The sequence below is a fragment of the Hyaena hyaena genome, unplaced genomic scaffold (assembly GCF_003009895.1).
Source record: "Hyaena hyaena isolate Hyena2069 unplaced genomic scaffold, ASM300989v1 scaffold_91, whole genome shotgun sequence".
NCBI lineage: Eukaryota > Metazoa > Chordata > Mammalia > Carnivora > Hyaenidae > Hyaena > Hyaena hyaena.
The window spans coordinates 1,380,071-1,402,892 of NW_024080725.1; the positions used below are offsets into that span (position 1 = coordinate 1,380,071).

At 37.3% G+C, this 22,822-nt stretch overlaps 1 protein-coding gene across 2 annotated transcripts in view; it reads left to right on the plus strand.

The window, feature by feature from the left end:
• The window catches only part of PTPN4 (protein tyrosine phosphatase non-receptor type 4), a 222,527-nt gene that overhangs the window by 152,376 nt on the left and 47,329 nt on the right, over nt 1-22,822 (plus strand). For both annotated transcript variants that reach the window (XM_039234876.1, XM_039234878.1), the window contains exons 13-15: nt 4,675-4,743; nt 11,702-11,827; nt 13,725-13,883. In XM_039234876.1, coding sequence (XP_039090807.1) covers nt 4,675-4,743; nt 11,702-11,827; nt 13,725-13,883 — 354 coding nt within the window. The remainder of the gene's footprint in view (nt 1-4,674; nt 4,744-11,701; nt 11,828-13,724; nt 13,884-22,822) is intronic.

A 22,822-nucleotide genomic window follows, 5' to 3' on the forward strand; every position in this document is an offset into this window, starting at 1 on the left:
TATTCCCTCATTTTCAGCTTTCTGGAAAAGTTTCTATAGTAATGGTATTATTTCCTTTTACAGTGTTTGGCAGAATTTACCAATTAATTCATCCAGGGCAGAAGTTTTGTTATAGGAAGCTTTTGAACAACCCATTCAAATTGTTCGGGTTTTTTTTTTTTAATTTTTAAAAAATGTTTATTTTTTTTAGAGAGAGACAGAGCGTGAGCAGGGGAGGAGCAGAGAGAGAAGGAGACACAGAATCCAAAGCAGGCTCCAGGCTCTGAGCTGTCAGCACAGAGCCCAATACAGGGCTCAAACCCACAAACCATGAGGTCGCGACCTGAGCCGAAGTTGGATGCTTAACCAACTGAGCCACCCAGGCGCCCCTCAAATTCTTTAATAGATGTAAAGCAGTTCAGGCTTTCTCTTTCTTGTCAGTAAGCCTTGGTAGTTCATGCTTTTTAAGGAATTTGTCTGTTTTCTCTAAGTTGTTGAACTTTTTGGCATAAAGTTTATAGTATTTTTTTTAATATCTCAGGAATCTGTAGTAATATCATTTCTTTCATCCTTGATATTGGTAACTTGTATCTTCTCTCTTTTTTTTCCCCTTGATCTATCTTTGCTAGAGGTTTATCAGTTTGGATTAAAATCTTTTAAACAGGGCACCTGGGTGGCTCAGTCGGTTAACCATCTGACTCGTGATTTTGGCTCAGGTCATGATCCTGGGATCGTGCAATAGAGCTTAGTGTGGAGCCTGCTTAAGATGCTGTCTCGTGGGGTGCCTGGGTGGCTTAGTCGGTTAAGCGTCCGACTTTCGCTTAGGTCATGATCTCACGGTTCGTGGGTTCGAGCCCCGCGTCGGGCTCTGTGCTGACTGCCAGCTCAGAGCCTGGGGCCTGTTTCAGTCTGTGACTCCCTCTCTCTGACCCTCCCCTGTTCACGCTGTCTCTCTCTCTCTCTCCTAGAAATAAATAAAAAACATTAAAAAAAAAAAAAAAAGATGCTGTCTCGTGTGCTCTCTCGCTCTCTCTTTCTTTCTCTCTCTTCCTCCCTCCCTCCGCCCTTCTTCCCCACTCAACTCGCACATGCTTTCTCTCTCTCTCTAAAAGAAGCAGAAAACAAAAAACTTTTAAACATTGTTAATGCCAAATAAAACTTTATTCAGGCTTATATGTAGCTGTGAGTCACCCTTTGTCTACCAAATCTTCAAGGAAAAAAAGTGACTGAAATCTTAAACTTACTAGTTTGCCATTCAATTCTAAAGTCAATAGACATTATCAAATATACAAAACCTCAGGGAATAAAGCATCTGTGACCCCGTCTAAACAATAATGATGCTTTTTAAAAAGATTTTATATTTAGATGATCTCCACTAACCCCAACATAGAGCTCTAGTTTATATCCCCGAGCTCAAGTGTCACACGCTCCTGTAAGTCAGCCAGGTACCCCCCAAAAATGTTTTTGTAATAAAATTAACCCATAAGAGATAAGACACCATGGTTCAAGAAGAATCTTGGTAAAAGAATTAAGAATGAAGCTTAAGTCCTTTAAATATAGAACTAACCCTTGACAACTGTCAGAATTATGACGACAGAACAGAATTAAAACACTATAAACATTGGTAAAGTAAAAATAATAGAACTAAGAAACAAGATGAAGCATGGGAGTAGTGGAAGTATAAGAATCCATATTAGCAAAAATTAAATGTGAACACCAACTGCTTAAGTTCTAGTCTGTCTGTCTTACCGTATACACACACACACACACACACACATTTATGAATGGCAGCCTTTTTCTTCTTTTATTTCAAAGGAAAATAGATTAATACTATTTTCATGAAAAGTGGCATATATTGCATAATAACACTTAACAGAATTATTTCCATATTTATAGCATTTTCTGTGTATATAGAGTTTTAGAATGATTTTTACCACTCACAATGGAGATTATTTCTTAGGGATAAGACAGGCTGAATTTGTCTTTTTTTTTTTTTTTAAATCTTGTAGTTATGCTTTTCTATATTGCTGAAATTACCTATAAGGAGCTTGTATTCTTTTACCAGCTGGCATTTTCCCATTGTTCTAAAGATAACTACTTACTGTCAGAATTTGGTATTCTTAGATTATGGTATATTTATGCATGTTGTTCTCATAATACTAAACTTCTCATGAGCAATATTATGGATAATATAAAACATAAACCTTTAATTGCTCCCTTATATTTCAATTTTTTTTAAAGTTTTATTTATGTAATCTCTACACTCCATGTAGGGCTCAAACTCATGACCCTGAGATCAAGAGTCACATGCTTTTTTGACTGATAGAGCCAGGCCTCCGTCATATTTCAATTTTATCTTCATGTTTTTTATTATGAAATTCAGCTTATTAATCCAGCCTTTTGAGTAATAGTGTCTCCTTTGAATCTTCTTCATTGGTAAATTAAGGTATCAGGGAAACAGAAAGGCTTTTTGATTTTTCTAATAAAAGCAATTTAATTAAGGGAGTTGGTTGCACAGGTATTAGGCCGGCAAAGCAAAAGGGAGAGGAAGGTTATAATGCAGTAACCAGGAGGACTGGGAAATGCTTAAAGATCAGAAGCTTGTGTTATATCCATAAGCCTGGACCTGTGACGCCAGTGTTAGAGCCACTGTCACAGTCGGTGCTGGGCCTGCACGGCAGGTGCTTCTTTGCAGGGTGGCATGTAACATTGACAGGGTGCTCTTTCTCTTAGTGTCCTGTGACTGTTAGAGCAGCTACAGCGTTTGTCAGGCTCCCGCTTTTAACTTACTCTACTTTGTGATCTCCCGCCAGAAGAAAAGTAGAACCTGAGAGAAAGCCAGCTTATAAAGGGACCTAGAAAATGGAGTTTGCTGACTGGCAGCCTCCTATAAAACATAGTGGAGCATGGAAGAACAGGATTGAGGCCCCTAACAGCTCAGTTAACATTAAATTAAGTCAGTGTGTATAAGTAAACCGTACACATTTATAGTTGTAAAAGTTAAGTCTTGTTTGTAGTCCTTTAGAACTTTAAAAATATATTGAAAGCACTTAAAAAATGTTTATATATTTATTTTGAGGAAGAAAGCAGGAGCAGGGATGGAGCAGAGAGAGAGGAAGAGAGAGAATCCCAAGCAGGCTCCACTGTATCAGTGCAGAGCCTGATGCTGGGCTCAATCCCACAACCATAAAGCACTTCTTAATCATCAAAATGATTAATAATCTTATGATTGAGGTAGGAATGGCAGCATGACAGGTGTTTATCTGGACACAGTCCTGCCCGAGTGAGTATGCATTAAATAAATATTTTTTCTCTTATTATAAGCAGTGGTTAGAAATACTAGAACTATTGTAATAATTACAGTGTTGAAATATTATTTAGACTAAGAGATGGAATTTGGATTATCAAAGGATTTATTATTTCCTCCACCAACCTACCCAAACACACACCTTTATTATCTCTGTTCCAAAATATCCAAAGGATTAAATCATTGTTGTAATGTGGAAATACAAAACAATAATGAACCTCAGCTTGTTACCTTGTTGACAATTGCAAGTATTTTCTTAAGAAACTTAAGCGTACCTAAGTTTAAAAACCATGGTTACGTTTTGGACTTTTCCATTAAAATGTCAACAGATAGGGGTGCTTGGGGCTCAGTCAGTTAAGCATCCAATTTCGGCTCAGGTCATGATCTCATGGTCCATGAGTTAGAGCCCCACATTGGGCTCTGTGCTGACAGCTCAGAGCCTGGAGCCTGCTTCAGATTCTGTGTCTCCCTCTCTCTCTCTCTCTCTCTCTCTCTTCCTCCCCTGCTTGCACTCTGTGTGTGTGTCTCTCTCTGTCTCAAAACTAAATAAACATTTAAAAAAAATTTTCACTTCAACATAAAGACCATTTTGTTCACATTTATCTGTACTTATTTATGGAAGATGATCTTAAAATTGTTTGCTTTGTTTTGGAAACCTGTATTTGGCTGCTTTTATATGAATTAGAGATCTACATATAAATGGTTCTATTTGACACACTAGACATTTATGTCTATTCACACTTAAATAATATGACGTGTCAAGTAGCAACAAGTTTTTAGTAACAAATTTGGTCTGAACACCTTGGTTTACCACAGAGGAGGCCCAATTTCCATGCATAAACTGTGTGCTTGCTAGACAGATCAGCTTCAAGGCAAATCATAGTGCCCAACTCTCAGTGATTTTTCAGTCCTTGGTTCCTTCCTGTATATGAAAGTCCAGAGTTGCCTGTGTCTGGACAAGGAAGGATTTGAGAATACAGTCAGTCTTTGTATCTGTGATCATTACCAGTAGACAAGGAAGAAAAGCCCCAGGAAAGAGCAGCTCTTCAAGACACCCCATATTCTCCTTCATTGAGGAGTAGTAGAGAAACCAGCTAAACCACGGACCAACTTACGGGGGGAGAGTGACCATCATTCTCAAATAAAACAAGTACCTAAAGTGAAGTGTCTGTGGAACACATCTTTGTTCATGAGTGGGAGAGCTGTAAATCAGCTTCATCCATTCAGGTAGAGCTGGAATTCAGTCCACTCTTTTTTTTCTTGCCCTCTGCTCCCTTTTCTCTGCGAGAAATTTGTCTCTTATGAAGTTGTAATATAATCATGTTGTATGTTATTTTATCTTATAATTCTCTTGAAGGTTTTATTATATGCATGTTTATGTATTTCAGTGGGAGAACTGAAGTCCAGTCAGTTCAGTATGGCAAAGAAAAAGCAAATAAAGACAGGGTATTTGCAAGGTAAGCTGCCTCTGTTTCAGTGCCTGCTTTTTTCTTAAAGGAAGTTACTAAAAACTCTTTTTCCAGATTGAATTACAGAATGATCACATGATCGTCTATTTAATTAAACAATAAGTTACGTTGAGGGAGTAATGAAATAATTTGTCTATTCATTCCCTGTTTTGGTTTTTTATGTGAGCTAAGTTAACCCTGTGTCAAGCATTGTAGTTCTGACCACGCTGAATCAAATACTACATTATTAATGTAACATATTTTGGAAAGTGTAGTTCCTTTATTTTTTTAACGTTTTTGAAAAACAATGGTTAATTTCATGTATTATTCAGCCCATTTCCATATTTTTTACATCATCTTGTTTAAGAAAGAAGTTAATTTTGGGGGGGAGCCATTCAGTTATCTTGATATTTTTAGGAGCTATTGCTTTTAAACAAGTGAAACAACATGACATGGTTTGTTTTAGAAAATGGCTTTATGAGCAATGATGGAGAATGGATTAGCAGCAAGGACTTGGTACTAAGAGACCAATTAGGTTATTGGCAGTAATCCCAGTGAAAACAATGAAGGTCTGAACTAAAACACTGGTGATGAAATGGAGAGTAGGGAACAAATTTGAGGAACGTTTTGTAGGTAGAAGTAACAGAAGTTGTTAAATCAATTAGATGGAGGTGTGTTAGAGACAAGAGTATCTGGAAAGACCGTCAGATTTGAGTGACAGAAAATGTACAAAGGGATACCAGAAAGAGAACAAATTTGTAATGGAAAAAGTCGTTAAACTGGCACAGGTCTAGCGTGAGATACGTGAGCAGCAATCTAATAGGATTATCCAATAAACAGAAGGAGAAAGAGTGACCAAATCAGTGGCACCAAATATTTATTGAAGACCTACTCTCCTGAGCATATGTCAGGTCCTGGGAATAGAATGGAGAACAAGATACACATCTTAGTGCCATGGAGCTTAAATTCTGATCGGCGCAGCAGATATCTAATGTATGTGACACATTGAGCCAGTGTAAGGCCATGGAGCAGGAGCCTGCTTGTCATGCGTGAGGAAGAGTAGGCAGGCCAGTCATGGACCATCGGTAGAGAAGGGGAGGGGAGGTAGGCAGCAGCCAGAACTTGTATGACCCTGTGTTCGAAATAGAAAGGACTTTGGATTTAAGTGAAAGCCAGTGGGAACTGAGAGCACTGAAGAGATATAAATGAATTTGAATTTTTAAGAGTCTGGCAGAGTTGTTTTGTTTTATGGTGGTAATCTGAAGTATTTACAAATACCATGATTTCTAGGATTTGCTTCAGAATCATTGGGGTGAGAGGACTCAGGTAAATGTAGAGATGAATGAAACAAAGTTGACCATGATGGTAATTGTTGGACCTGGGTCCTGAGTGCAGTGTTTATTAAACTGTTCTCTCTACTTTTGTTTATACTTAAAATGTTCCAGGGGCACCTTGGTGGCTCAGTCGGTTAAGCGTCCAACTTCAGCTCTGGTCATGATCTCACGGTTTGTGGGTTTGAACTCCGCGTTGGGCTCTGTGCTGACAGCCAGCTCAGAGCCTGGAGCCTGTTTCAGATTCTGTGTCTCCCTCTCTCTCTGACCCTCCCCTGCTCATGCTGTNAAGTCTATAATCTAATGGGAGAAACAGAGTAAACAAATAAAAAAGGTCATGACAGACTGCAGTCATTGCTAGGAAGGCCGTAACCATGGTAACACAATAGGAAGTAACTAGGGAATATCTACTTTAGATATGACTGAACATGTGCGGGCTGCCTGGGTGGCTCAGTTGGTTAAGTGTCCGACTTCGGCTCAGGTCATGATCTCACAGTTTGTAGGTTGGAACCCTGCATTGGGCTCTGTGCTGACAGCCAGCTCAGAGCCTGGAGCCTGTTTCAGATTCTGTGTCTCCCTCTCTCTCTGACCCTCCCCTGCTCATGCTGTCTCTCTCTCTGTCTCCCCCCTCTCTCTCAGAAATTAAAAAAAAAAAATTAAAATGTTCCATAGTAAAAATATGGGGGGTTAAGGGATCACTCTGGCTGCTGTAACAGAATCAGCTGTATAGGCGTGTGAGCAGAAAGAGGATAACCAGGTAGCATAAGAGGGGCTAACATTTATTTTGTATTTATCTGGGGCAGGAAATGTATCTCATAGTCCCCACAGTTCAGTGAGGTAAATTCCATTACAGATGAGAAAACCGAGCACAGCACGTTTGAATAACTTACCTAAAATATTAAGGGATTCTCACACAGGCCTCCCTGCTCTTACCCACACTTTTACCCTCTACAGAATAGGTTTGCTGTTCTGAGTGAGATAGGTGAGCGCTTGGTGATGTGAGCAGTGACCCCCTTTATTGGCTATGTCCCCCACTTGAATGCAGGCTACACGAGGGTGGAGTTTTCTCTGTTCTATTCACTGCACTAGCCCCCACTCTTTTAATACTGTGTGCAGTATGGTAGATGGCTTTTAAATGAGCACTGTTTTCAGTGGAAATGGCTTACAGAGGGCAAGTCCTTAACGAGTTCATGTGTTTGGTATCTACTGTCATTGGAGGCATAAGGGTTTTAATAAATTTTAATGAGAGATTTTTGCTTTTGCTTTTATTTTTAATTTTACCCTTAGTCTTTATCAAAAAGATCTTCCTGTTTTGCGTTTCTAAAGTAAAAGAAGTTTTTGTTTTTTCTTTTTTTCTCTCCAAAAGTAAAAATTGCTTTATTGTTTTTTCTGCTCATATAAGTGACACTTCATTATGTTTTAAAATTCCAGCATGCCAGTATTTTTATCTAGCAGGGGATCACCATGATTGGACATGGCTCTCTCAGGGAGAGGCTTGTCCGCTGTCGTCAGGCCATTCTGAGTCCTGCAGTTGCCCCAAACGTGGGAAACTCACCTGTATTCGAGGTTTCCCCTGTTTAAAATAAAGAAAAGAAAAGAAAATTCCAACATGCCAAATAACATAAAAAAAATATGAACCAAAACAGTTATTTTAAAAATTTTTGGTATTTACTATTCAGGGTTTTGCCATGTGTATACTCACAGATTTATAGATCTATAGGTGTCTATAAATATATGCAGATATATATGTATCTCATAAGGCTGAATCAAATATTACATTATATATTATATGTATTACATTATATAGATCCAATTTTTAAATACATTCTATATTATGTTAATATATATCAAATTATATATAATACATTATATTACAAAAATTATTTTCTTCTTTTTACTGCTTATTTTTATCACGTAATGTAGGCATTTTCTTTGATGTTGAAAGATCTGCAGTCATTTATGTCACTAAATCCTTTTTCCTAAACTATAGGTTTAACTTGATGATTCTTCTTTTAACCTGTCACTTCCCTGCCTCTGGAGTTGGAGTCATTGCTAAGAATATCTTATGCTCTGCCAGCACTGTGCCCTGAGTGCTTATACAGATGAATAATAAATAATATTGTAAGCTCCTTGGAGTAAGGACATTTGAAGCCAAAAGTTACTAAAACACAATTTTTATGTGTTCGGATAATAAAATTAACTTGCTTCCCCGTCTCCCCTTTCCCGGCTTACCCCCATCCTCATTTATGTATGAATGAATGATCTACCCCACAGGAACACTGTCTGAAAATGCCTTGGAAGATTTAGCTGGTCAGGGTGATATAGCATTTTGCTGTCATAAATTCACTTGAATTTGGATGATACAGTTTATCTCAACATTTGTTATAAATTTTGAATTTGGTTGTTACATCTTTTTAGATTTATGAGGGAAATATTGTCATTTTTCTATTAACTATAAATCTTAGTGTCATGTTAATGGTTGTTGGGTTACTTGGTGTTGGGGAAGGGAGAAAAGAAGAAAGTAAGAACAGAGATGTCTGCTCTAATAGACCTGGCTGCTGAAATCATGCAGAGTCCTCCCTCTGACAGTCGTAGACACCCTTGTTTCCAGTTAGAGAGTCCTGAGTACCTGTACGAAGGTAAAATGTACAGAAAGTTGTTTTGAAATTATTTTCCTTGAAATTTCTCAATAAAATAATTTACTTCCTACTAACTTTGTTGTTTTAATTTAAAATATATGCTATCTCTTAGTACTATGACTTACTGCACCATTCCCTTCAGATTTGTTAAAATCAAAATAAATATTTTTCTGAATCTTTTCTTTTAAAAATGTACCTAACAAAATACTTAGCTTTTTACTTCTTTTCCTAACAAGAAGCTTGAATTTTTTCTTGCTTGATATTTGTAAAAATAGTGAACATGATTTGATAACTCGTTCTACTGTAGTATGATACCCCAATACGAATATCACATTATACATGTACTTATATATTAATGTTAATATCACTCAAAGGACTTTCTCTATAAGTGTTAATGTTTGAATATTTTGATCATGTGTGGCTTTGAGAAATATGCACAATTATACCTGCATCTTAGTTCTTCATTTTGTATGTGCATTATTAAAATGGGAAAGTGTGTAATAGGTTATTTTATAAAACAACTATGCATTATTTAAGGAGTAGTAGAGCTAGAATTCCAGTATGAAAAGTCCCAAATATCTGTCCCACATCATTTGTTATGTGGAATTCTATGAATCCTCCTGAAAATAAGAAGTCATCATCAGGGACAAAGTTTTATTTAGTAAGACTGTTTTAATGATCCTGCCATCTCCAAAAGTCTTAAGCTTTTCTGGGGTTGTTTTTTATAATATGTCACAACCGTATTGTTATGACCTGATGCATATCTACCAAAATACTCAAATGGTTGTAGCAGTTGTTAAGTTATTCTGTTATTAAAGTATTAGAGAATTCTGGAGTTCTTGTCCACTTCCTAGAATTTTAGTTGATGGTTACATATTTCTCCTTAAACTTTTCATATAAGATCTTTTTTTTTCCAGCAACAATGAATATGTTAATATTTTTTGTTCTGATATCTCAACTTTTTGAATTGCTTTCACATTTTTCAATTGTCATATAATATCTAAGAAGAAAACAAAAGAATGTTCACGTGTAACAGAAAAATAAAGTGCCATGGTCAGAAAATATATTTACCACATTGCAAACACACTGATGAAGTGTGGTATTTTTTTCTCTGAAATTTCCACACTCAACAGGAAACATAGACAGCAAGCTTGAGTGGGTGGGTCTCTGAGGTTAAAGCTGTTAATAAAATACTTGAAATTTAGTTTTAAGCGCAGAGCATTTCCAACCATGATTAGTTTATTAACGACAGTTAAGTGTTCTGACACTTTATACTACTAGGTGAGTAGAATTGGATTTTTTCCTCTTCAGATGACTTTTTCCCTCTCCTCAAAAATGAAAGTAGTCGATCTCTTAACTGTGGTTATGCAGTCTTGCAGCTAACATTTAGTAGTCTAATGTATGAGAAACAATGCTTATTAACTCTGAGAATTAGCATTAGAAGAGCAATAAGTGGCTAGGGTTTCTTTTAATAATCTTCATTTTAAAAGTGAAATGCATGAAATAACATAGGGTTTTTGTTTTTGTTTTTTTCAACTTAATTGTGACTAATAGGCATGAGTTTGTGTGGCACTATTAGGAGATTGGACTAAATGGTGTCCCGAGTTCTCTTCAAGTAAGAAAACCCAGTAATTTGAATTCATTTATGAAAAACGAAATCTGAGCCAGTGCTTATTTTTAAATCAATAGCATTATAGCTCTCTTACGAAATGCTCTATGTTCTTAAATTAAGGAAATGTCATTAAGCCAAACTAAAAAAGGTTTTGGCTATGAATACCCAAAATGGGGCACTTTTGTGGTTTGGATTCATAAGTGATTTAAGTTACTTGTGGTTTCATAAAATTAATAAACTGAAACATTGCACTGAAAATTTAGATACTCATAAAATGTAGGATGTGGGGGAGAACCTAGGCTCATACATTGTACTGGTAAATATCAATATTTAGACATAGATACTTAAGTGATTTGTCTCATAGAAGGGTAAAATGAGGACCCTCCACTCATCATTATTCTAATACTTCCTACTATGTAAATTTTGAGTATTCTTGGTACGTGTACTATGCTTTTTAGAAATAGAATTTTCTATGTGCTTCAGTGAATTTATTAATGTAATATAGAACTATCAGCTTACAAGATGATTTATTATGTGTTTTTATGTAAGTAGCTTAATTCCATTTATTAGCCTTCATATTAACTGTGCATGTCAAAAAGTATGTATTTAAGGTATTTAAGTAGATGTCATATGTATTTCCATGAATTTTGGCCATTATCTGAATTGGAATATAAAAAAGACTTTCATTGTTAACTTACCTAAATTCTAAAGATTTCTGATCTTTGCAAAGGTCAGTATCTTTTCTGAAAAGATTATAGTACTCATCTTTATCACTATGGTAGCTGACAAAATATAGATAGGTAAGAAAACAATCTTCTACTCCCTCCCATGAGACAGAATCATTAACCATCTAAATGACGGTTTTTGGAAAAACAAAACAAAAAAAATCCACTAGCCTACTATTATAAATAAAATGGAAAAAATACATAATCATCCTTTTTGCCATGTTCTCTGTTGAGGCAGAGAATCAGGGATTGGATTTAAGGCTTAAGCATATTCAGGAGATAATATGTTAGCTGTTGTTTAATACATCACAAGATGACTTAGAATTTCAGAAACTCTGGAATAGGCAATATATATAATATTCATATATGAGATAATTTGGTAGCCAACTGTTCATTTGCTTTTTTCCTTTCTTCTTTAGTTTCTTGTTTCTTCTCTTTTTCTCCTATTTCCGAGTCTCTCTTCTACTCTTAGCATATCTTTCCTTCCTTCTTCATACAAAGCAGATTTAATTTCTTAGGAAATTGTGAGGTAAATAGCTGCCGAATGCATTAGTTTCATTGAAGTAAGCTATGTTTACTCATCTAGAATATGACACATTCTAAGATTTGGTTTATAGTTGGAGGTATACAAATAAAAATTTTTACATATTATGTCTACAGATCCCCAAGCAAGCCCTTGGCACGGAAATTAATGGATTGGGAAGTAGTAAGCAGAAATTCAATATCTGATGACAGGTTAGAAACACAGAGCCTTCCATCACGCTCTCCACCTGGAACTCCTAATCAGTAAGTACAGACTAACATCAGGTGTATATTTTGCTAATTTCTAAATTATTGACTGTATATTTCCATTGCCTAAAGATCGAAATATGTAAATCTTTACATTTAAATCTCTTAACCAAACAAATTTTTGTTGCTCCATAGCATCATTTCCTCATAGCCTGCAGCTTACTGCGTGAATGGCATGGAAAAGCCTCTGAATGAGGCAGCAGAATTTTGAACAAGGATGCTCACTATCCATATAGTATGGGTCTCTAGCCAATAAAGCAAGCTCTGTTAGTAGACTTAAAATCTGGAAATAATGGTTGTTACTGACATAATCCTTTTTTATTGGCTCTCAAACAGAATTTTTGGGGGAGCATATATTCTTTGAAAATGCTAAATGATTGTGTTTATCTTGCTTTATCTCCTGCCCCAACCACTGTTCCACCACTTTCTGTTGTCTAGAAAAAGGGGTTTCCAACTTCCAACATAAGTTCCTACAAGCTTAGCTATATCTATGCTAAGAAGCCTGTGTTACTCAGCACTTACTGTTTATATACTTCTATTATTTCGTACAAAAACTGTATGCTTTGGTATAGATAATAAAGATAAATAATTTCTTATAAAAGCTGTATGCTTTTGTACTGGTCAAAGATGTTAATTTTATCATTGTTAACAAATGTGTTTAATATATGGCTATAAATAAATAATGATAAACACATGTCAGCGTATTCACAGACCTTGTTCAACCAACAAGTTGAATACAAAATATTTGAATTTTGGTATGGAATATAATCTTTGAAGAAGTCTAACTTTGGAAATACTTTATATACATTAATGCCCAATAAGTGTATAGTAAATTCTAAAAGTTGTATCACCCATGGGTGTTTGTCAGCCCAAGAATAAACTTCCACCATATTGAAAGTAAAGTATGTATACATAAATAGTTTGGTTCAGGGAACATTATCTCATACCTTAGTGTCTTCCTTCTTTTTCTTTTAATGTTTGTTTTTTTTTTGAGAGAGCGGGGGAGGGGCAGAGAGAGAAGGAGACCGAGGATCTGAAGCGGGCTCCTTGCTGACAGCATAGTGCCCAATGCGGGGCTCAAACTCCCCAACTGCGAGATCATGACCTGAGCTGAAGTCAGACACTCATCTGACTGAGGCTCCCAGGGCCCCCCACCCAATGTCTTCCTTACTGCTAGAAAAGATAGACTCAAAAGGTTTTATGTTTCTAGTCGCATATTGCTAAATTATCTTTCTTTATAAAATACTGCATATATTCAGAGGCTAATCAACTGTTTGAAGAAAATTCAGAAACATCTTTTTTGGTCCCTTTTCCAGGCAGCCATTTTTCCATATAAAAAAAAAAAAACAAAACTTTTTTTTAATGTTTATTTACTTTTGAGAGAGAGAGAGAGACAACAAATGGGGGTCGGCCAGAGAGAGTGGGAGGGGGAGACACAGAATCTGAAGCAGGCTTCAGGCTCTGAGCTGTGTGCTGTCAGCACAGAGCCCAATGTAGGGCTTGAACCCACGAACCGTGAAATCATGACCTGAGCTAAAGTCAGATGCTTAACTGACTGAACCACCCAGGCACCCCATCCATTTGTTACTAGTATCTCTAAAAATTGCAGCAAATTGCAGAAAACACAAGAAATTGTTTGACAGAAGACACAGGAAAGATGATTAAATTAATTGGCAGTAACTTGATTAAATTTCCTGGTTAATGAAACAAATTTTATTTGGTTTTATGTTTTAAGATTTATTTATTTTTGAGAGAAGAGAGTGCGAGCTCAGTCAACATGGTTAGTCTTAAAACCACACATCTACATTCTAATGTAATCATACAAATAAAAAACTGGAAAAAAATTTAATTAAAGCACATTTTTGACTCAGTTTTTTTTCCCCTCTTCATGTAGTCGAAATTCTGCATTCACACAAGAAGGAACCCGGTTACGACCATCTTCAGTGGGTCATTTGGTAGACCATGTGGTTCACACGTCCCCAAGTGAAGTGTTTGTGAACCACAGATCTCCATCTTCAACACAAGCTAACAGCATTGTTCTGGAATCATCACCGTAAGACCTTTTCCATTTAGCTTCCTTCTTATAAACAATAATGCCCCAAATTGTTTTCTTTGAAATAATCTGGAAAATTAGGGTGTTTGATACATGTATTTATTTATGCAGTGTTTTAAAATTTTATGTATTTGTAAATGTGCTTATTTGTCCCTGAGAGTTCTTTGTACTCCTCCCACAACCTAAACAAACAACTTTTTTTTTTCATTAATCCAGTATGTTCTTGAAACTTTTGTGCACACACTGAAATGTTTGTTCAGATGTAGATGCCGCACTGTGATCAGATAGTAAGGAACTAAAAGTAGAGTTTTTAATATTTTTCAAGAAGGGAACCATAAGAATGAATAGGTAATGAATAGAAAATGATGGAAAAATTATTTAGCAAAGGAGAACCAAGTAAGATGACTATCATACTGAAAGTAAGTCATAGAAAGTATGCACACATCATTTTTAAAACTCATTTTCTCTCATATTACATACTGGCACATAAATTCAGCTTCATAATCCAGCATTTATACCCCTCAGTTTCATGCACAACATACTTATCCTCACATTAATATATAAGACCTTGACCTACTGGTTTATATAATGTCATTAGTCCATATGCAAGTAAAAATGCAGTGCACGAATTAGAAAAGTGAAATTCTTTACAAGAAATGTAGATAAGTAAAAAGGATTCCCTTATTGTTGAGAAGGAGGAAGGTGTAGAATGTAGTGACTGTGATCCGTCCTGAAGAAAGGACGGGTCTGAGAGGGGTGGGTGGAAGAGGAGATGGACTGATCAGCACAGCAGGTCGGTGCAGGAGTGTGGGGTCATGTGACAAGACACAGAGAAAACCGTTGTCCTCACTGTAGGGGCAGCCAAGGAAGACTTGCGAAGCCATTAAGACACGTGGAATTTAGTCTTGGTAACACGTCTTAGTAAAACATTTTGATTGTGTGTGTGTAGTAAAAAGGATGGAAGGACAGGAAAGATACGCCCTGCACAATGACACCTGTGCAGAATGAGTTGACAGGAGACAAGATTGATGGAAATTTTGTTTTTGATTACTTCAAAAATTAGCATTATAAACTCTGATTTTTAGTTAACAAGCATATATTTTCTAATTCTGAAACTTTAAAAAGTATAATAATTAAGAACATGATCGAAATGTTAATTGATTAAATTTAAAATTGGCATAATTTGAGCAGATAGAAATAAACCATATAGAGGAATCTCAAAAGTCTGTCTTGTTACAGAACAATAATACCACTCCCAGGACCTAACCGAATTGTCTCCATCCAGTTTTCAAAGGGCCTTTTTTGTAAAGACACACACATACGTGTGTATATATATATATATACACACACACATACAATTGAGTGTTTCCATATGTAAATTTTATGGGTTCACCAATCCAAAAAAACCTTTGTTCCGGTTTCCTGAATTTAAGTGCAGATGCAAGTTTAGGATAGATTGGAATTGTGCTGTTTTTGCTTCCCCATCCGGATCCACAAGAATTTCAAATGCTTGGATCTTTATCTTTGGATATGTAGTTTATGAGATTTGTGTATTTTGTATTCAGTCTTGAATCTCTAACACTGCATTTGAAATCCAGCCAGTTTTAACCTTAAGGATAATGAGAGAGTTCTGAAAAAATAAGCTTAATGGTAAACAAATAATTTATATTAACTGTTTACAATCAGCTTTTTCATAAATTGTCTCAATGTTGAAGAGAACTCAGTGAAATAGAAAAGACTTTTATTCCGCATTTATAGATGAGAAGGCCCCACTTAACAGGACTTGTCCCAAATTATAGAACTAAAACTCAGGTCTTCCCTATCTGACCCAGCAGAATTTGTATGCTAGACAAGGCTTCGTTGATTGATTGATCAGTTGGTTGGTTGGTTGATTTTTGCAATTCAGGGAAAATATTTTGCAACTTGGAATCTATAGGATTTAGTTTTATATTGGCCAAATGTGAAAAGAATTCAGACAGTGTGTCAGATGAAGCACAAAGCATTTCAACATGTATTGAAATAGATCTTGAGATCATCTCACCAGTCCCTAGTTTTTGAGTGAGTATAGGGCCTTTGAGGTGAAACCTCAGCCCTGACTTTAATCACTGCGTCAGGTCATCTTCCTCACAGGACGAAAACACTGCTAACTCATAGGTGTGTTTATTATGGAAACAAATAGGAGGTTGTTTGTACTGCTTAGAATAAAGTTACCATTTATAGGCAGAGGTAATTGAAACTACAGTCTGCCATTTCCTTCCTTCCTTTAAATGTTTCACAGAGAATTAGACTGTTTGAGTTTGTGATTTTCTGAGAAAAACAATAATCCTAAATTAACTTGAAAATACTTAACAGGTGTTTATTTTACTAAATTCATATTTTAGTAAATTCAACAGGTGTTTATTTAGTAAACCCACAAATATTAATATACTCCTGTCAGTATGTAAGAGGGAAGTTTGGACATTTCTACAAAATCATCACAAAGCATGTGAGTTGGGTGGTTAAGATTTTATTAATAAAATTTTTTTTAATGTTTATTCATTTTTGAGAGAGAGTGGGAAACACAGAATCTGAAGCAGGCTCCAGGCTCTGAGCTGTCAGCACAGAGCCCAGTGCAGGGCTCGAACCCACAAACCACGAGATCATGACTTGAGCTGAAGTCAGACACAACCAACTGAGCCACCCAGGCACCCCTAAGATTGTATTTTTTTATTTTGATGCATATTGCTAAGGGCAGCAACAGAGAGCTGCTTTGACTGCAGAATAAGCTGCTTTCATTGCTGCTGTTGAAGTATTCATGAGGAAATTTAAAGCTGACTGGACTCAAGTAAATCAGCAAACCTTTCGCCTCTCTGGCTTGATTGACAGTTTTAACAATTTTTTTGATGCATTGTTACAATATATTGCTGTGTCCACAGCAAAGTGCACTTAAAAGTAACATTTTCATTATTTTTTTAAATGTCACAGTTGAAGATAAGCAAGTTACAGTGAAACCTTGGATTGTGAGTAACTTGAGTAACTTGTTGTCCAAGTGTTCCGCAAGATGAGCAAACATTTCTTTAAAAACATTTAAAGATAATAATAAAACATTTAATGTTTTATTTATTTTTGAGAGGGAGAGAGAGAGACAGAGTGTGAGCAGGGGAGGGGCAGAGAGAGAGAGAGAGGGAGACACAGAATCCAAAGCAGGCTCCATACTCTGAGCTGTCAGCACAGAGCCCAGCTCGGGGCTTGAATTCATAACCTGCAAGATCATGACTGGAGCCAAAGTCAGATGATCAACCGACTGAGCCCCCCATATGCCCGAATGAGTGAACATTTCTAATAATTTTAACTTCATAAATGACCGATGTCTTACAATATGAATAGTATGTGATGCCAAATGTCACATGACTACAACTGAGCTAATGGTTCTCTCTCTCTTCTCACTGAGGGATTGTCGGTGTTCATCTCCTTTGCTCAGATGCTCAGTCTCAGACTGTGGTGTCTGGCCGAAATCCATGATTTTTCAGAATGTTGGAAGGTGCACACAACTGGCACTAGTGTATTTTTTGTCATTTTAAAGCTCCTATGGACAGTTCTTTGCTTTTCCATACAAGAGAAGGCTTAGGAATGCTTTGCTTCATTCTGGGTCAGGCTGCCTGCAGGTACAGACCCTTTCCTCTGCTGCCTTATTGCCAGTTACATTATTATTATCATTTTAAAAAATCTGGACAAAGATGAGCTTTATGCCAGTTACATTAAATATTGTCATATTAATCCTAACAAGAGTTTATTAATGCAGTACTGTAGTCAGCATATACAGTGGCCCCCATGCAGAATAAATTCCATTGAACCAATAGAGAGCAGTGATTCTTTTAGTGATAGTGAAAGTCATCTTATACAATAACTCTCCTCTCTCTTGTCTCCCTCACACAAGCCACGAAGGTTTTCAAAGGTCAGTGCAGGTTAATTTGTTTATTTTTCTTTATATTTTGTATTTTCTTATTGTTTTGTATTATATTACAGTATTATAATCATTTTTATATGAATATTTTGGGATTGTGGAACAAATCATCTGAGTTTCCATGATTTCTTATGGGGAAAGTCGCTTTGATATTACAAGTGCTTTGGATCACAAGCATGTTTCTGGAATTCATGATGCTTGTAAATCAAGGTTTTACTATATTTGTATTGAAAAACCCTACTATGAGAACTGGGCTTTGGAACACTTTTGGAATTCTATTCTCCTCACCCTTTCCCTGATATTCTCATCACCCTTTACCCCGTTCTTGATGTCCAGAAGTTAATACAAGTAGTACTTTTTCCTCCAGATTCTTTTGTGGGTAGATTTTGAACATTATGTTTCAAGCTTTGGTCCCACTCAACCCCCACCCCTCCACAGTAGTTTAGGCAAATTATTGGTTTTAAATCTATTAACACCATTGAGTTAGAACTATGTTATGAGAATTTAGAATATAGGCGTGTTACCACTTATAACCAAATGGCATGATAGAAAATAGTCTTGGGATATGCTCTGGTAAGTTCTGTTGAGGCCTCAGATACGCTCCAATAGGAAGGTTGTTTAGCTCAGACTGGTTTCTAAATTGGCCCCTGAGAACCATTTTATTTGGAGAAGAGTCCACTGCTGGAAATAATGTGAAAACCTCTGATGTAAAATAAAATAGCTCTGTTCCTGTTTTTTGCAGTTGTTTTGATTAAAGTACAACTATAACATAATGTTAAGAGCTCTGGATTCAGACTGGCTTTAAAACTTGGTTCCACTATTTCTAATTATGTGACCTTGGATGAGTCATTTTATCTCTGTAAGCCTCAATTTCCTCATCTGTAAAAACAGGATGATAATATCTACCCCGTAGTGTTGCTGTGAAATTGAATGAGATGAACAGTTAAGCAGAGAAAAAGTGCTTGGTAGATATTAACTATAATAATTGTGTAATTTTAGTTACTTTGGGAGGATATACTAGTAGGCAGCCTTTAATGTGTTATCACCCATTTATCTGTCTGCATGTTTGAAGTGTGGATGTCTAGTTGAATACAATGAAGAATTCTCCAAATTCTCTACTTTATCCTTAGGCCCTAATCACAAGAGACTCTTCACAGATTTCATAATCCTGAAGTATCAAATCCATTTCCCTGGACAGTCCCATGCCTGGACTGTCCCCTTCTAGTCTTATCTAGTGAGTCACCTCAGCTCTGTGCACACCTCATCAGTTCCTTTCACTTAGTCCTTAAAGATTTGCCTTCATTTTGCCCCTCTGAGCTATTGCCACTGAAAATGTTATCTCCACACTCAGCTTCACCCAATTCCCATGCCAGTCTTGATCAAGTCTAGCAGCATACAGTTGACCCTTGAACGATGTGGGGGTAAAGGGTGCTAACTCCTGCATAGTTGAGAATTCACATATAACTTTTGACTCCCCCATAATTTAACTACTAATAGCCTATTGTTGACCAGAAGCCTTATTGAGAATATATGCAGTTGATTGACACATAGTTTGTTTGTTACATGTACTACATTCTTACAATAAAGAAACATAGAGAAAAGAAAATGTTAAATAGAAAATTGTAAGAAAGAGAAAATACACCTAACAGTCCTGTACCATAAAAAAAAATCCCCATGTATGTGGATCTGCGTAGATCAAACTGTTGTTCGAGGATCATCTGTAAATACCGGAAGGATCATGCAAATACCAGACCACTCTAGGACAAGGAAATAAAGAACCAAAGGAGCTGTGATGGGAGGAGATCATCACGGTAGGGGGAATCAGAGGATGCACCGTATTTGATGCTGCACTTGTGGCAGCAAGACCGGTCACGTTGGGCGCTGGGTTGCTGTAGCCACAGGGCACTCACCTGCCACCCACACCTGACAGATGTCTGTATTACTCACTTGTGGGAGCTAAGATCAGAGACTTGGAGCTTGGGTGAAACCAGGCCTTTCAGGTCTGGGACCTTGATTCTGAAATGGATTCAGACTGACATAGCAATATGAGATTTTCAATTCTATTATTCTAAATATCATATCCTCAGAATTTATATGCACTTTCTTTTAATTTTTTTAATGTTTTATTTATTTTTGAGAGAGAGATAGAGACAGCATGAGCAGGGGTGGGTCAGAGAGAGAGGGAGACACAGAATCTGAAACAGGCTCCAGGCTCTGAGCTAGCTGTTAGCACAGAGCCCGATGCGGGACTCGAAACCAAGAGCTGTGAGATCATGACCTGAGCTGAAGTCTGATGCTTAACCAACTGAGCCACCCAGGAGCCCCTATATGCACTTTTTAAACTGCCTTGAGCAGTAATTAGTAATCAGTCTGCAGTGATGTTTACTTTGAAGTGCTGTGAATGTTACTATAAATTAGCCAACATGTCTGGAAGCTTGAATGTTGAATCCGAATTTTATCTGCATCTTAACATCGTAGAGGATAAGTATAAGATAGTATAGTTACTGCGCAGTAAAAACTTGGACAGCACTAGGGACTGTAGTTGAAAGAGACATGAGCTCCTGGTATGCATCTTAGAAAATTAATCTTAAAAGAATCGATCAGCTCTGTCAAGTTTGTACTAGCATCTACCAAGAATATGGTTTTTGCTTGTTTTCTAGTCTTAACTTAGAATAAATTTTATGCTTCTATAAACCATAAAGAGTTTCAGTTTATCTTGCCCATTTTTCTTTATTAAAAGTAACTAAAGTAATCCCTTTAAGGTTACACTTCTTTCTATACTCTCCTTATAGCAGATTTTTTCTACCTCACATCTCTAAATGAAGCCAAAGTATTACCACTATTTGTAAGACACCAGCCATAGCTCTGATGCCCACTTTTTTTTTAATGGTTCCTGTTTCCCAAGTCCTATATGAACTACCTGATAGTAAATGCTGGCTTTCTCTGTGAGTCACAGTTCTTCTCTCAGGGGAATTCTTTCTTTCTTTTCTTTTCCTTCCTTCCTTCCTTCCTTCCTTCCTTCCTACCTTCCTTCCTTCCTTCCTTCCTTCCTACCTCCCTCCCTCCCTCCCTCCCTCCCTCCCTTCCTTCCTTCCTTCCTTCCTTCCATGTTTATTTATTTTGAGAGAACATAAGCGGGGTAGGGGCAGAGAGAGGGGGAAAGAGAGAGTCTCAAGCAGGCTCTGCGCTGTCAGTGCAGAGCCTGATGTGAGGCCTAAACCCACAAACCATGAGATGATGACCTGAGCTGAAATCAAGAGTCAGATGCTTAACTGACTAAGCCCCCAGGCGCCCCTCAGGGGAATTATCTCTAATGGGGCTGTGTTCCATTATGCTGTCTGCTGGTTCTTCCAAAGTATATGATGTCTCTTCAGTTTGTTATAATTAGCAGTTGTGGGCTTTTTGAGTTTTTTTTTATTGTTTTTGTCTAGAAATGTTTTTTTTTAAACTGGCCTGAGAATCCAGGCTCCAGGCTCTGAGCTCTCAGAACAGAGCCCAATGCAGGGCTGAAACCCACAAACCTGAACTGAAGTCGGATGCTTAAGTGACTGAGCCACCTAGGTGCCCCAAGACTAACTATATTCTCTCTTAAGAGAAACTTCCCTGGAGGACCATACAGTTAGAGCATTCATTTTTAATACTTGCTGACTTCATTGGCATTAATCAAATTTTTAGCTTCATTACCTGTATCTACCAGGTATTTAGCAGTGAGCTTCTAAGTAAGCTTCACACCTTCTGTACCAAAGGAGAGAACATCTGTCAGAGAGCCACTCTGACAGTAATCTCTGTGTCCGTTATCTTGGGCTAAATTATGTGGGTAGAAAATTATCCCAATTTCTAGTGACAACACAAAGATTCTCTCTTTCTTACATCATATGTATATCATGGATCAGTTATGGTTCTACTCCGTGTCATGTTCATTCCAGGACCCAGACTACTATTTGGGGAATGGCTAGTTAGCATAATGAATCATGAGCTGTTTTGTTTTGTTTTTAGTGTTTGTTTATTTTTGAGAGAGAGAAACAAAACTTGAGCGGGGGAGGAGAGAGACAGACAGAGCACAAGCCAGGGAGGAGCAGAAAGAGGGAGACACAGAACCCCAAGCAGGCTCTAGGCTCTGAGCTGTCAGCACAGAGCCTGACACAGGCCTCACACCCATGAATTGTGAGATCATGACCTGACTCAAAGTCAGAAATTCAACTGACTGAGCCCCCCAAGCACCCCATGAGCTGTTTTTTAAAGTATTCCTTCAGAAGTGACTACTTCTACTCACGTTTCATTGGCCAGAACAAGTCCTATAGCCAAGCCTGATGTCACTCAGGGAGGGATGGAGAATAACTTTTGAGCAATAATACAGTCTAATGCAGTTCCACTTCCTCAAGGTCTCATGGCTTGTATCTTGGGCATCTGTTGCCACTCAACACAAAAAGCAGAAATGGGGTGAAATCTGTGCCTGAATTGCACCACAGCAACCATTGAACTTGACACAGCAGCTATCAACTCTCTTACCGGGCCTTAGGCAGTGGGACAGTCCATAATTTTTTTGTGTTCCCCAAGACCTGGCATCGCAGAGATAAAAACCTCAGGAATAGTCAGGGCTCTTACAAAGAACCATTTCCCCTTACCTGTTCTAGCTTCCACAGCTTCCATGGATGTCTGCTGGTTCCCCGTTCTGGCCTTTGTGAAAACTCACAAGTAGTGTTATTACATATACTGCACTCTTTCTTAAAAGCACCATTTTTAGGGGCACCTGGGTGGCTCAGTCGTTTAAGTGTCTGACTTCAGTTCAGGTCATGATCTCACAGTTGGTGAGTTTGAGCCCCACATCGGGCTCTGTACTGTCAGCGCAGAGCCTGCTTCAGATCCTCTGTATCCCTCCTCTCTGCCTCTCCTCCATGCACACTTTCTCTCTTTCTCTCTCTCTCTCTCTCTCTCAGAAATAAACATTAAAAAAAAAAGTTACCGTTTTTACCTTGAAGCTTCTTCTAAAGCTCTT